Source organism: Hemicordylus capensis, chromosome 5, assembly GCF_027244095.1.
Source record: "Hemicordylus capensis ecotype Gifberg chromosome 5, rHemCap1.1.pri, whole genome shotgun sequence".
Classification (NCBI taxonomy): Eukaryota; Metazoa; Chordata; class Lepidosauria; order Squamata; family Cordylidae; genus Hemicordylus; species Hemicordylus capensis.
The window spans coordinates 230,463,778-230,475,927 of record NC_069661.1 but is presented as its reverse complement, the minus strand read 5'-3'; the positions used below and the strand labels follow the sequence as shown (position 1 = coordinate 230,475,927).

Here is a 12,150-nt window from a genome sequence, read left to right as displayed (position 1 = left end):
GCCACAGCTGGGCGGGCCCGCTGCCATGGCAACCAATCCTCCAGGGTGCGCCTCAGCCAATCAGGCACGTCCGCCACCCAGCCAATCAGCTGGGCGCCGGGACGCAAAATCGAAGGCACACCCAGGAGAAATAATAATATAGATAAGATGGATCCCTGTCCCCAAAGGGCTCACAATCTAAAAAGAAACATCAGATAGACACCAGCAACAGTCTCTGGAGATACTGTGCTGAGGGTGGATAGGTTAGATTAATAGATTATCTTCTATTTAGCAGGGGGAGAGTAACTGTCCCTCTCCAACCCCAACACAGCATCCCTCCAGTGGTGGTTGCTGGTGTCTGCCTTACATCTCTTTTTAGATGGTGAGCCTTTTGGGGACAGGGAACCATCTTCTTCTCATTATTCCTTTTTCCATGTGGACCATTTTGAGAACTTTTGTTGAAAAACAGCATATACAATATTCGTAGTAGCAACCCCACACCACTAAGTCAGTTGGTATATTACAAAGTTTGGGTTGTTGTATATCTTATTATTTGTTTATTTAACATATTTATATATCACCCCAAACTCAACATCTTTCCGTTACATCTCCTTCTCTGTCTACATATGCACACATTACTAATGGATTTAGTTTTTCCACACAGAAGTTTGTTCACTCTTGATCACATCAGCTAGTCAGCATTCTGTTTCCAGAAGCTTTGAACATAATTTTCTCCAAACCAACTGTCACAAATGTCCTTCATTTGCAGCTCAGAGAAAGAGACAATGCTCTTATGATGATGACCAGGTTTACATTGGTCAGCTTGACATGGCTACCTGCTTTCCTCACCCCCAAGACAAAATTCCAGTCTGGACAGCTGGCAAGCAGTCTGTTCTTTTCCTTTACATGGAGTCCTTTGCCACTTAAGCTTCAAAAGCTCTCCATTACTACTACCACCACTCCATACACTGCCTAATCCCTGTTAAGAGTCCTTCATTGATTTTCGGTATTTCCCAAGTTCCTAGTCAGTCTACCTAGGAGATATGTTAGGCAGAAAGTGTACCCTTCCTGGAAAGTCCAAATCAAATGTTAACCACTTTGCTACCAGGCAGAATTAGGCTGCCCAGATTAGTATTATTGTTGTTTACACAGTCAAACAGGTGTTATTGACTGGTTTGTTTTATCCAGACATTGAGTCCTTCCCAAGGCCAGAGTGGTGTACTACATACTTAGGTTTTTCCTCACAACAACCCTGTGAAGTAGGTTAGGCTGGGAGAGAAGCGACTAGCCCAGAGTCACCCAGCAAGCATCATGGCTGAATGGGGATTTGAACTCGGGTCTCCCTGGTCCTAGTCCAGCACTCTAACCACTACACCACGCTGGCTCCATATCAGATCAGGTTCTTGGCATCAATGTTCTTTACTCCCAGTTATAACTGGCTTTTCACAAACCGTGCCTCCTGCAGTCATCTAAGATACTAATTGGTTCATATTAGTATCTAATTACTAATTGGTTCATATGCTGGAGGGGTGTAAATGAACAGGCATCCTTTTGACCAGTAATGACAGTGGTTCCCTTTTTAAGGGCGGGACCAACAGTTTCTCTCCCTTTGATTCTTTACCTGTTCTTTTCTTTTTCTCATGATACTCACTTAGAAGATACTGTCTGGAGTTGCTCCAGAGCTCAGAAGCATATGGCCAAAGCCACACTGAGATGGCCCTAAATGATCACTTTTGAAAAATGAGTAATTAAAGCATGTACGGTATGTATTTTGTCCCTTTCTACCATCATGAGACAAAAAGTTTGGTTTTAGGCAGATTTTTGAAATACCACTTTTCCTTGCATGGTTTGAATTCCAGGTGACCTAATTTCCTAGTAATCCTTTGTTTATTAATTAACTGCATTAATGTGCCTATAGATTTGAACTTCTGTACCTATTTACTCACTTAAACACTTTACAGTACTACATACTACAGGTAAAATATATATTTTATTTGTTTATTTATTTGTTTTTCAAATTTGTAGACTGCCCCAAACTTCCATCTGTGTGGTTTACAACAACATAAAACAAATTACAAATTACAAATATTATATAATATTATTATTGTTTACACAGTCAGACAGGTGTTATTGACTGGTTTGTTTTATCCAGACATCGAGTCGTTGTTGTTGTTATTAAAAACCTTAAAACAATTTAAAACCATGGTCCAGTTAAAAAGCTTGGGTGAAAAAATAAGTCTTTGGAGACTTTTTTAAAGTTGTCAGAGATGGGGATGCTCTTATTTCAGCAGGGAGCATATTCCAGAGTCTGGAAACCACCAAAGTTTTGGTTTTATGTAAAGAACTGAAGCAGATCTAAATGCTTACAACTTGTGGGGTGGCGTAGCAATTACTAGCTTTTGTGACTTAAAAATTTTAAACCAGAGAACCATTTGAGGCTGCAAATCCTGGACATGGTAAAAACCCATTTATTGACCCCAGGTTTCCCACAACTCTAACAGCTGCATAATAACCATACATATAAAAGGCAGCATGGGATTCCCATCCAGCAGAGCAGAATACAGCCACTCCCCCCCACCACTTGCTTGTGTTCCGGGCATAAGAGCAACCAGCGAGTAGAAGGGCTAGGTCTTATTGGGCTGTGTAGTGTCCTGATAGAGCATGATCTCCCCATCCAGTCTGGGATGGTGCTCTAGGCTAAACATGCCAGGCAAAAGGAGAGGGACAGGATGCAGCATGGCCCCACTCCAGCTGTGTCTTCGAGGCTAGTCCACTACAAATCAAAAGTATCTCCAGGCCAGACCAGCATTTAGACAGAGCGAAGGTGGCATTATTAGCGTGCAGGATTTAGACTAGGGAGACTCAAGATCAAAAACCCCACTCAGCCATGAAGCCTACTGGGTCCATTGGGGGCAGTCACTTTCTCACTAACCTAATTTACAAGGTGTTTGTGAGAAGAAAAATGGGTAGGCCCCGCATATGCTGCTCTGGGCAACCTGGAGGAAGGGTGGGACACAAACATGATAAGTAAATAGAAATTGTACCAGGTTTTTTAAATGTTCTGTCTATAACCAGGGCTACACAACATCAGCCCCCGAGCTCTGCATAGACTACAAATCCCATCATCCCTGACTCTTAGCCACTGTGGCTGGGGATGTTGGGAGCTGCAGTCCAACAACCATTCGGAAGTAACTAATATGATACAGAAGTTGTTGTTCTTTAAAGTGAGAGAAGATGCAGCACTCCCTCCGAAATATGCACTAATTTCCTCTTCCCCACCATCGCATTCCTAATTGATTGGTTGATTGATTGATTGATACACTTTCTTTGTATGGCTGCCCAGTAACAATTATTCTCTGGGCAGCACACACAAAGCTGGTTCACACGATTATGTATCGGGTAAGAGAAGCCTCCTACCGTGGTTCGGGAGCTGAGCGCGCTCCCGTTTTCTGCTTGAGTGTCGGTTAAAAAGAAGGTCGGAGGTGCCGCCCGTGATCATGTCCAATGCAGCAGCTGGGCCAGAGGACTTTCCCTCCTACCTCGCTAAAGGCTTGGCTCTGGCTGCTGGGTAGGAGAGAGCTTCTGACCCAGGTGCTGCTTAGCGCACACTGAGGCCGTTTTCATGTGCAGGCAAAGCCGGGCTAAGGAAGCCCAGTCCAGTTTCACCAGCGTACGAGAACTGTCGGGAGCCACTCAGCTCCCCGTAGCGGGGCGGCAGCAAAACCGCCTAAGGAGTCCACCTTCAAAACAAGGTTAAGGGAACAAGCACTCCCTTGACCTTGTTTCTTCAATCATCTGGAAGGCCGCAGGGCAACCTACCGGCACCAAGGGAGCTCCATGCTGTCCCCATAATGCACTGTGCACTTGCATGGTATATTATGGGAGTCCCAAGGGCCTTCTGGCGCCCAAACCTCCGGCAGTGGCAGAGGATCATCTGGGTGCACAATCCACACACCCAGCAACAGCAAAGAGGAAGAGCAAAGATCCACACACCCAGCAAAAAGGAACGGACCGCCTGTGGGGAAGGTAAGCTTTTAAAGGCTTCTTCCCCTCAACCTTTTGGGCCCTTTTTCATGATCATGAGAAAGGGCTCAATCACTGCTGGGGCCTCCGACCTTGTTTCTAATGAGCAGGAAATGGGAGCAAACAGAGCTCTTGAGCTACGGTAGGAGGCGTCTCCGACCCTATTCATAACGGCGTGAAACAGCCCTACAGAGTCTTACCCAAACTTACTGGACTTGGTTCACCTTCTCAGGACAAAGAGCAAACTTACTGGACTTGGTTCACCTTCTCAGGGTAAAGAGTATGGCCCAAAGTGCTGGACTTTCCAAGGGGAATGAATCCGATAGGAATCTTACTGAAAGCTGCCTGCGGACAAGCACAAAACAAAATCGGCATCAGCATCGGCTGAACGTTTCCCAGAGCACAGCTGTGCCTGATGTCACTCCCCCCACTCCCCACCCCTTGGCCCAAAGCAGGCGGGCTCTTCCTGAAAGAGAGGCCGTAATAAAGGATGGCTCGGAACATCAGCCTCTTCAGACAGCCAAGTGGCTACAAAGCAGCCTTCTGTAGTCATTAGGTGCCTTGTTACACAGACAGAGGCTGGCACATGCTCTCTAAGCAGGCTATGGATCCTGTCAGCAACTTGCCATCTCCCAAAAGACAGAAGGTGGCACCCAAAGCATGGCTGCACTCAGGCCTCGTTCCGTCTCCAAGCAAAGCTCGCTCAGGGCAGCCATGAATAATTCAGAGCGCCCTTACTTTAAAAGGCAACAAGGAGAATATTCAAAAGCCACCTGGCAATCAAGCTGGGATAAGATTATTATTAGGTATCAATTAGTCCCCCTTAAACACACACACACACACACACACACACACACACACACACACACACACACAGACACACACACAGACGCTATACAGATTTAGAATTGTATCTTTGTCTCCACAACAACTTCTGGCAATTGGGGGAAACACAGAAGTGGAGGCAAAGCGACTGGCTCAAGGGCCACAAAGCAAGTCATGGTTGGGAAGGGGACACAGGAAGAGGCCTTATACAGAGTCAGTCCCTCAAGCTCAGTATTGTCTATGCCAGGGCTGCACAACTTCAGCCCTCCTGCAAGCGTTGGACTACAATTCCCATCACCCCCCGATTCCTGGCCACTGTGGCTGGGGATGATGGGAATTGTAGTCCAAAAACAGCTGGAGGGCCAAAGCTGTGCAGCCCCAGTTTACACTGACTGGCTGCAGAGTTTCAGGCAGAGAGCCAGCATAGTGTAGTGGTTAGAGTGCCGGACTAAGACCAGAGAAACCCGAGTTCAAATCCCCTTTCAGCCGTGATACTTGCTGGGTGACTCTGGGCCAGTCACTTCTCTCTCAGCCTAACCTACTTCACAAGGTTGTTGCAAGGAGAAACCTAACTATGTAGTACACCACTCTGGGCTCCTTGGAGGAAGAGCGGGATATAAATGTAATCATCATCATCCCTCCTGGGGATGCCAGGGATTGAGCCGGGGACCTCCTGCAGGCTAAGCAGAAGCTGTACCACTGTGCTCCAGCTCCATCCCCATTTCAACCTTTGGAAAGTCAAGTCTGTGGGGTGGTGGGGGGTGGTGCATGGCTGTTCTTAGCTGGTGGAGCGGTCTGTCTGGTTAATTCCAATAACGAACGAGACTCTGGCATGCTGACGAGTTATGCAATTCCCGAGCGGTCGGCATCCAACTTCTTAGAGGGACAAGGGGTGTTCAGCCACCCGAGATGGAGCAATATCAGGTCTGTGATGCCCTTACACGGAAAGGATTGGTAGATTGATAGGTCTTTCTCAACCTCTGGAAGTTCAAATGCAGCTCTGGACTTTCTGGAAATACTGGCTGCCATCAATGGCTGGCTGGAAGTCACTGCTTATATTGTTATCCCTGGCAGGACATGTAAAGGGTACGTTGCTGGCATGGGTGCACAGACACACACAGTCCAGAAGCAGTGCTCCTTTTAAGTGTGTCAGCAAATCAGTGTTAATGACTGTGAAACCACAACACCCTGGTGATCTGCAGAATACTGCAGCTTGCAGCACCATGACTCAGCAAATCCAATTCATTTCTCTGTAGCTTTCCATCACTTTTGCCTATTTGCCTTTGTTCTCTCGTTCTCTCTCTCTCTCGCTCTCTCTCCACTCAACAACCTTTCTCATCTCACTTCCTTCTCTGTCCCCTTATACCTCCCCACAGATGACCACTTCTTGGGCCCCATATACACACAGACACACCAATGTGGTGTAGTGTGTTGGACTGGGACTGGGGAGACCAAAGCTCAAATTCCTGTTCAGCCATGAAGCTCACTAAGGCTATTCACGTGAGCAGCCCAACCCAGGCTTGAGCATCCTACCTGGGCTGAGCGGTTCGTGTGGTGCGCTAGGAACGCTCCCAATCCTGGTGATTCCATCTCCGCTAGCCAAACTTTAAAGCCCGGTCCTTAACCGGGGTCAGAGGGCACAACCTGCGCCCTCAACCCCAGGGCCGGAGTCGTGTGTGTGCTTGTGTGGCAAGCAGAGCAAGTGCACAGAGAGTCCCCAAATGCACTGCACACATTCCTGGCCTCCAGAACCCAGAGCTGCCAGGAGCAGCAGCACAGATTGTGTGCAGGCGTGAGCCACGCGTCACACACATGGACCTTGCTCGTCTGGGGGGGGGGAAGGTAAGCTGGATCCTGCCTCCCCCTCACACCCTCCAACAATGGTCGTGTGCATAACCTTACTGGGTGACTCTGGGCAAATCACTTATGTCTCAGCCTAATTAAACTCAGAGGTAGGTTACATACCTAACCCTAACCATGTTCACTCTGGGCTTCTTTGGAGGAGAGTGGGATATAAATGAAATCAATAGATAGGTAGGTAAATAAATAAAATAAAATAAAATAAAATAAAATAAAATAAAATAAAATAAAATAAAATAAAATAAAATATACACCTAGGGCTGTATCCAGGAGGTGCCCTTCACCCCTGCCAACAGAGCAAAAGAAATTTTTGAAGTGGTAATTCTCTTTTTATTCAGCAGGGGGAGAGCAACTGGCCCTATCCATCCTCAGCAAAGATTCCCTCTAGTTGCTGGTATCTATCTTGTGCTTCTTTTTAGACTGTGACCCCTTTGGGGACAGGGAACCACCTTCTCCTTATTCATTTTTCTATGCAAGCTGCTTTCCATAGAACTTTTGTTGTTGTTATTGAAAAGTGGTATATAAATCATAGTAGTATAGCAGACAAGCAGAAAGGCCCATCCGCTCACCTCAGGCAACCTCCCCGATTCCCACTGAGGTTCCTCTTCCTCAGCAGACCCTGCACATCCATCCCATGCTATTCTGGAGGGTTCCCTCAAGTGTGCATTTTGGGGAGTCCCAGGGGACTGCAGTGGGGAGAGGCGGTTGGGAAAGCCCACTTGGGCAAGCAGAACTGTGCTCATGCTCCTTTGGATTCAACCAATACTGATTATATCTACAGGCTGCAGTCTGGCAAGAGGAGCTGGATACTCCCATAATATAACCTCAATGTCCTCAAAGCCCTTTTGGCCACAGACATGCATCCGAAGAAAATACTGACAAGAATATCTGGAGCTAATGTAAACTGAACTGGGGTGTCCCATTTCACCATAGAAAGAAAAAACGGGGGCAGGTGGGGGGGAGGGACACAAAAGGAAGGGTGTTTCATCATGGGATCTGTTAAACCATCAGCCACACTGGCCCTTGTCAAACAGAAAGGCACACAAAGGAAATTTCAGTGCAGATGGCAGGGGTGTCGCTATAACTGAACAGGCTGGGGAGGACAAATGTCCCTGGGTCGGGGGGGGGACAACTCACTCTTTGCTGTCCCCTCCTGCTTCCCTGAGTCATTGGCACGTTAGAAGCATGAATATGGGAAAGCTCGACACAGTGAAAGATGAAATGAATCGACTACAGATTGACAACTTGGGCATCAGTGAATAAAAATGGACTGGAATTGGACACTTTCAGTCAGAAAATCATACCTTTTACTACTCAGGACAGGAAAACCAAAGAAGGAACACTGTTGCTTTCATAGTCAGGAAGGATACAGCAATGACAGTACGTGGGTACAATGCGATCAGTGATCGACTAATGTCAATTAGATTTTGTGGGCAACACTTTAACATGACAGTTCTTCAAGTCTATCACCCAACAACTGATGCAGAAGAAGAGGAAGTTGATGAGTTTTATGCTCAAGTTCAGTCTGAAATTGTCAGAACATGCAAGTAAGACATGATGCTGGTGGTTGGAGACTGGAATGCCAAAGTTGGAAAAGGTAAGGAGGAAAACACAGTCGGACTATATGGCCTAGGAAACAGAAACGAAGCAAGAGAATGACTTATTAGTTTCCGCCAAGCCAATGATCTCTTCATTAATAACACATTCTTCAAACAACCAAAGTGGCGCCTATACACATGGACATCATCTGGTGGAGTGCACAGAAATCAAATTGATTACATTATTAGTGCAAGGAGGTGGAAGAGCTCAGTTACAACAGCAAAGACATGGCTGGGGGCCGATTGTGGAACCAATTCACAAACTGCTCATGTGCAAGTTCCAAGTCAAGCTAAAGTGGAAAAACAAAGCTATCCAGCTTCCACTATATCAGGGATTCTCAAACTTGGGTCCTCAGGTGTTATTGGACTTCAACTCCCATAATCCCCAGCCTCAGTGGCCTTTGGTTGGTGATTATGGGAGTTGAAGTCCAATAACACCTGAGGACCCAAGTTTGAGAATCACTGCACTATATAATCTTGAGAATGTACCCACCATTTTCAATGAGAACATCAGGAACCGCTTTGAAGTTCTGAACTTCATTGATAGGGAACCAGAGGAACTGTGGAATGAAATCAGAGAAGTTGTGAAGATTGCATGTGAAAAGAGACAGCCAAAGACCAAGAAACAGAAGAAAGCAAAATGGATGTCAGAACAGATGGTGGAAATTGCCCAGAAGAGGAGAGAAGCCAAAGTCAAGAAAGATAAAGACCTCAGGAAGGAACTTAATAGGGAATTTCAGAAAGCTGTTAGAAGAGACAAGGAGCAATACTACAGTGACATCTGTAAAGACCTAGAGGATGGAAAAAGACGTAGAAAAACAAGGCAAGTTTTCCTAAAGATCTCTGAACTCTGAGGGAGGTTCCAACCTCGAATTGGTATGTTAAGGGATGCCAAAGGACAGATAGTAACTGATTCAGAGAAGATCAGAGATGGAAGGAGAATACTGAAAATCTGTACAGCAGGGACGTCAACATCCAAGATACTCTAGAAGATATTCCCTACTTACAAGAACCTCTAGTACGGGAAGATGAAGTTAGATCAGCACTCCAGTCATTATCAAGTTGGAAGTTGGGAGGCTAGAGAAATTGATGGAATAGCTACAGAAATATGGCTGGCAACAGAAGAAGAATCGGTCAAGGCTCTAACCAAACTATGCCAGCAAATTTGGAGAATGACACAGTGGCCAACAGATTGGAAGAGGTCACTCTACATACCCATACCAAAGAAAGGAGATTTAACAGATTGCACAAACCATCGCACAATAGCCTTAATTTCACATGCTAGCAAAATAATGCTCAGGATCATCCCATGCAGATTAGAGCCCTACGTGGAAAGGGAAATGCCAGATGTTCAAGCAGGTTTCAGAAAAGGCAGGGGAACAAGAGACATCATTGCTGATGCACGCTGGATAATTGAGAAAGCCAAAGAATACCCAAAAGAGATCAATATGTGCTTTATTGACTACAGAAAAGCCTTTGATTGCATCAACCATGTCAGGTTATGGAATATCCTTAGGAAAATGGGTGTCCCAGAACTCATTGTTCTCACGAGAAACCTATACACAGGGCAAGAAGCCACAGTCCAGACGGAACATGGTGAAACAGACTGGGTCCAGATTGGCAAAGGAGTAAGACAAGACTGTATACTTTCTCCTTCTTTATTCAATTTATATGCTGAACAAATACTGAGAAAAGCTGGATTGGAAGAAGATGAGCGTGGTTTTAAAGCTGAAGAAAGAAACATCAATAACCTGTGCTACACTGATGGCACCACTCTGATAGCTGAGAATGTGGATGATCTGCAAGCCCTAGTAATGAAAGGAGCACAGTGAAAAAATGGGACAACGACTAAATGTAAAGAAGACTAAACTAATGACAACGGGTACAGCAACCAGCCTCAGAATTGACACTAAAGACACTGAAGTGGTGGATAGCTTCTGCCTTTTAGGATCAACCATCAACAGTAAAGGATCCAGCAGTCAAGAAATACGCCGCAGACTAGCACTTGGGAGGGTTGCAGTGAAGGCCTTGGAAAGGATATTTAGATGCCGTGACGTTTCTATATCTACAAAGATTAGAATCATTTGGACAATGGTTTTCCCTGTGACACTCAATGGATGCAAAAGCTGGACTTTGAAGAAGCAAGATGGAAAAAGCATTGATGCTTTTGAAGTTTGGTGCTGAAGAAGACTTTTGAGGATACCATGGACAGCCAGGAAAACAAACCAATGGATCATAGAACAAATCAATCCAGAATTTTCACTCGAGGAACAAATGACCAGGCTCAAACTATCATACTTTGGACACATTATGCGAAGAAGAACCAGCTCCCTTGAGAAATCTATAATGCTGGGGAAAGTTGAAGGAAAGAGAAAAAGAGGACGACCAGCAGCAAGGTGAATGGACTCGAGCACGACAGCAATGAATGCACCACCGAGAGACCTTAAAGGCCAAGTTGAAGACAGATCATCCTGGAGAGAAACTATCTATGTGGACATCAACACCGACTTGACAGTAATCAATCAAAGCTGCTCTTTAATTATACCCCCCTCCCAAATGGGAAGAAACTGGAAAGTAAGATTTCATCTCGCAGAAAAGGGGTAGGCAACGTGTGGCTCTCCAGATGTTGCTGAACTACAACTCCCATCAACCCCAGCAGTAATAAACTGGGGCTGGGGGCAGTGTTCCCTCTAACAGGGATTCCCAGATGTTGTTGACTACAACTCCCATAATCCCCAAGGAAAAGCCATTGCAGCTGGGAATTCTGGGAGTTTTCGTCAACGGCATCTGGAGAACTGCATGTTGCCTGCCCCTGTTGTATATTATTCTTGGGTTTACTCTCAGTTTGTGTTCCCTGTTGCTCTACCCTTGTTGGCTAAGGGGCCCCAGCAACCATTCCTTGACCTGGGGTCCTCAAAATCCTTAAGCTGGTTCTGCCGGTAGAGACAGGAGTAGTCAACATTTTTGATGAGAATAAACGACAGGAGTCCACCACGACACCACCAACTAATAGACACAGTATGTAATCAGTAATCCTATGGCAGTGCAAACCCAGGTATAAATAGCAGTAAGTAAATACTATACCCTTTCCCCATTAAGACCAAGGGACAGAGGCTGAACCAAAGAGGTCAGACTCCAAATCACTGCAGGCTAATCCATTGCTCCTGGGAGGGAATTATTTCCAGGGTAGAGAAGGCTGTATAATGGCCTCCCATAAACCAGCAAAGCTGTCACAGCATGTCATTCCTTTTGCCGGGTTTAATTTGCAGAGATTTGAAGGCTTAAAATTTTTCAGACAGAAGTGAAATTCTTTACATAGATACTTGAAATATAATTTTGTCATTCCATAAACAGGCGAACTAGTTCTGTACGCTAGGCACAATTCTAGTCACCAACACTGCTCCTCAGATCTTTAACAGAATCATTAAATTGCCTTTTTTGTCAGGTTCTGATAAGACATTTTAGAATACAGTTCTGCTAATAAACAGCCTCATATGCTTAATGTAATGCAGTCCTGTCAGTAGAGATTTCACTCAAAAGTTTGCTTCCAAAGGAAATGCAAACATAGTCAAAAGGGGTTCTGTTTTTAGGTCCACATGCATACAACAAATAAAATAATAATATGCTCAATTTGTCTGGCAGATTTAGATGTACACCTACAAACCCATGCTCCATGGATCTCTGAAAGTTTTGTACTTGGATTCCCCTGCAGTGCTTACATAGAACTTCTCAAAACTGGGATAGGAAGCAAATTTCCATGGGAGAGGTCTAGTCCTCAACCTGTGTCTACTCTGCTACTTCATACTTCAAATGGCAGCTCCCATGATGCAATGCTCCACCATGGGCGGGGAGATCCCTTCACACA

The 12,150-nt window shown here is 45.5% G+C and overlaps 1 protein-coding gene across 4 annotated transcripts in view; it reads right to left on the bottom strand.

Moving 5' to 3' along the window:
• AGK (acylglycerol kinase) overlaps positions 1-12,150 on the bottom strand; it is an 85,396-nt gene that overhangs the window by 25,067 nt on the left and 48,179 nt on the right. For all 4 annotated transcript variants that reach the window (XM_053254772.1, XM_053254770.1, XM_053254771.1 and 1 more), the window contains exon 8: positions 4,253-4,347. In XM_053254772.1, the coding sequence (XP_053110747.1) occupies positions 4,253-4,347 (95 nt within the window). The remainder of the gene's footprint in view (positions 1-4,252; positions 4,348-12,150) is intronic.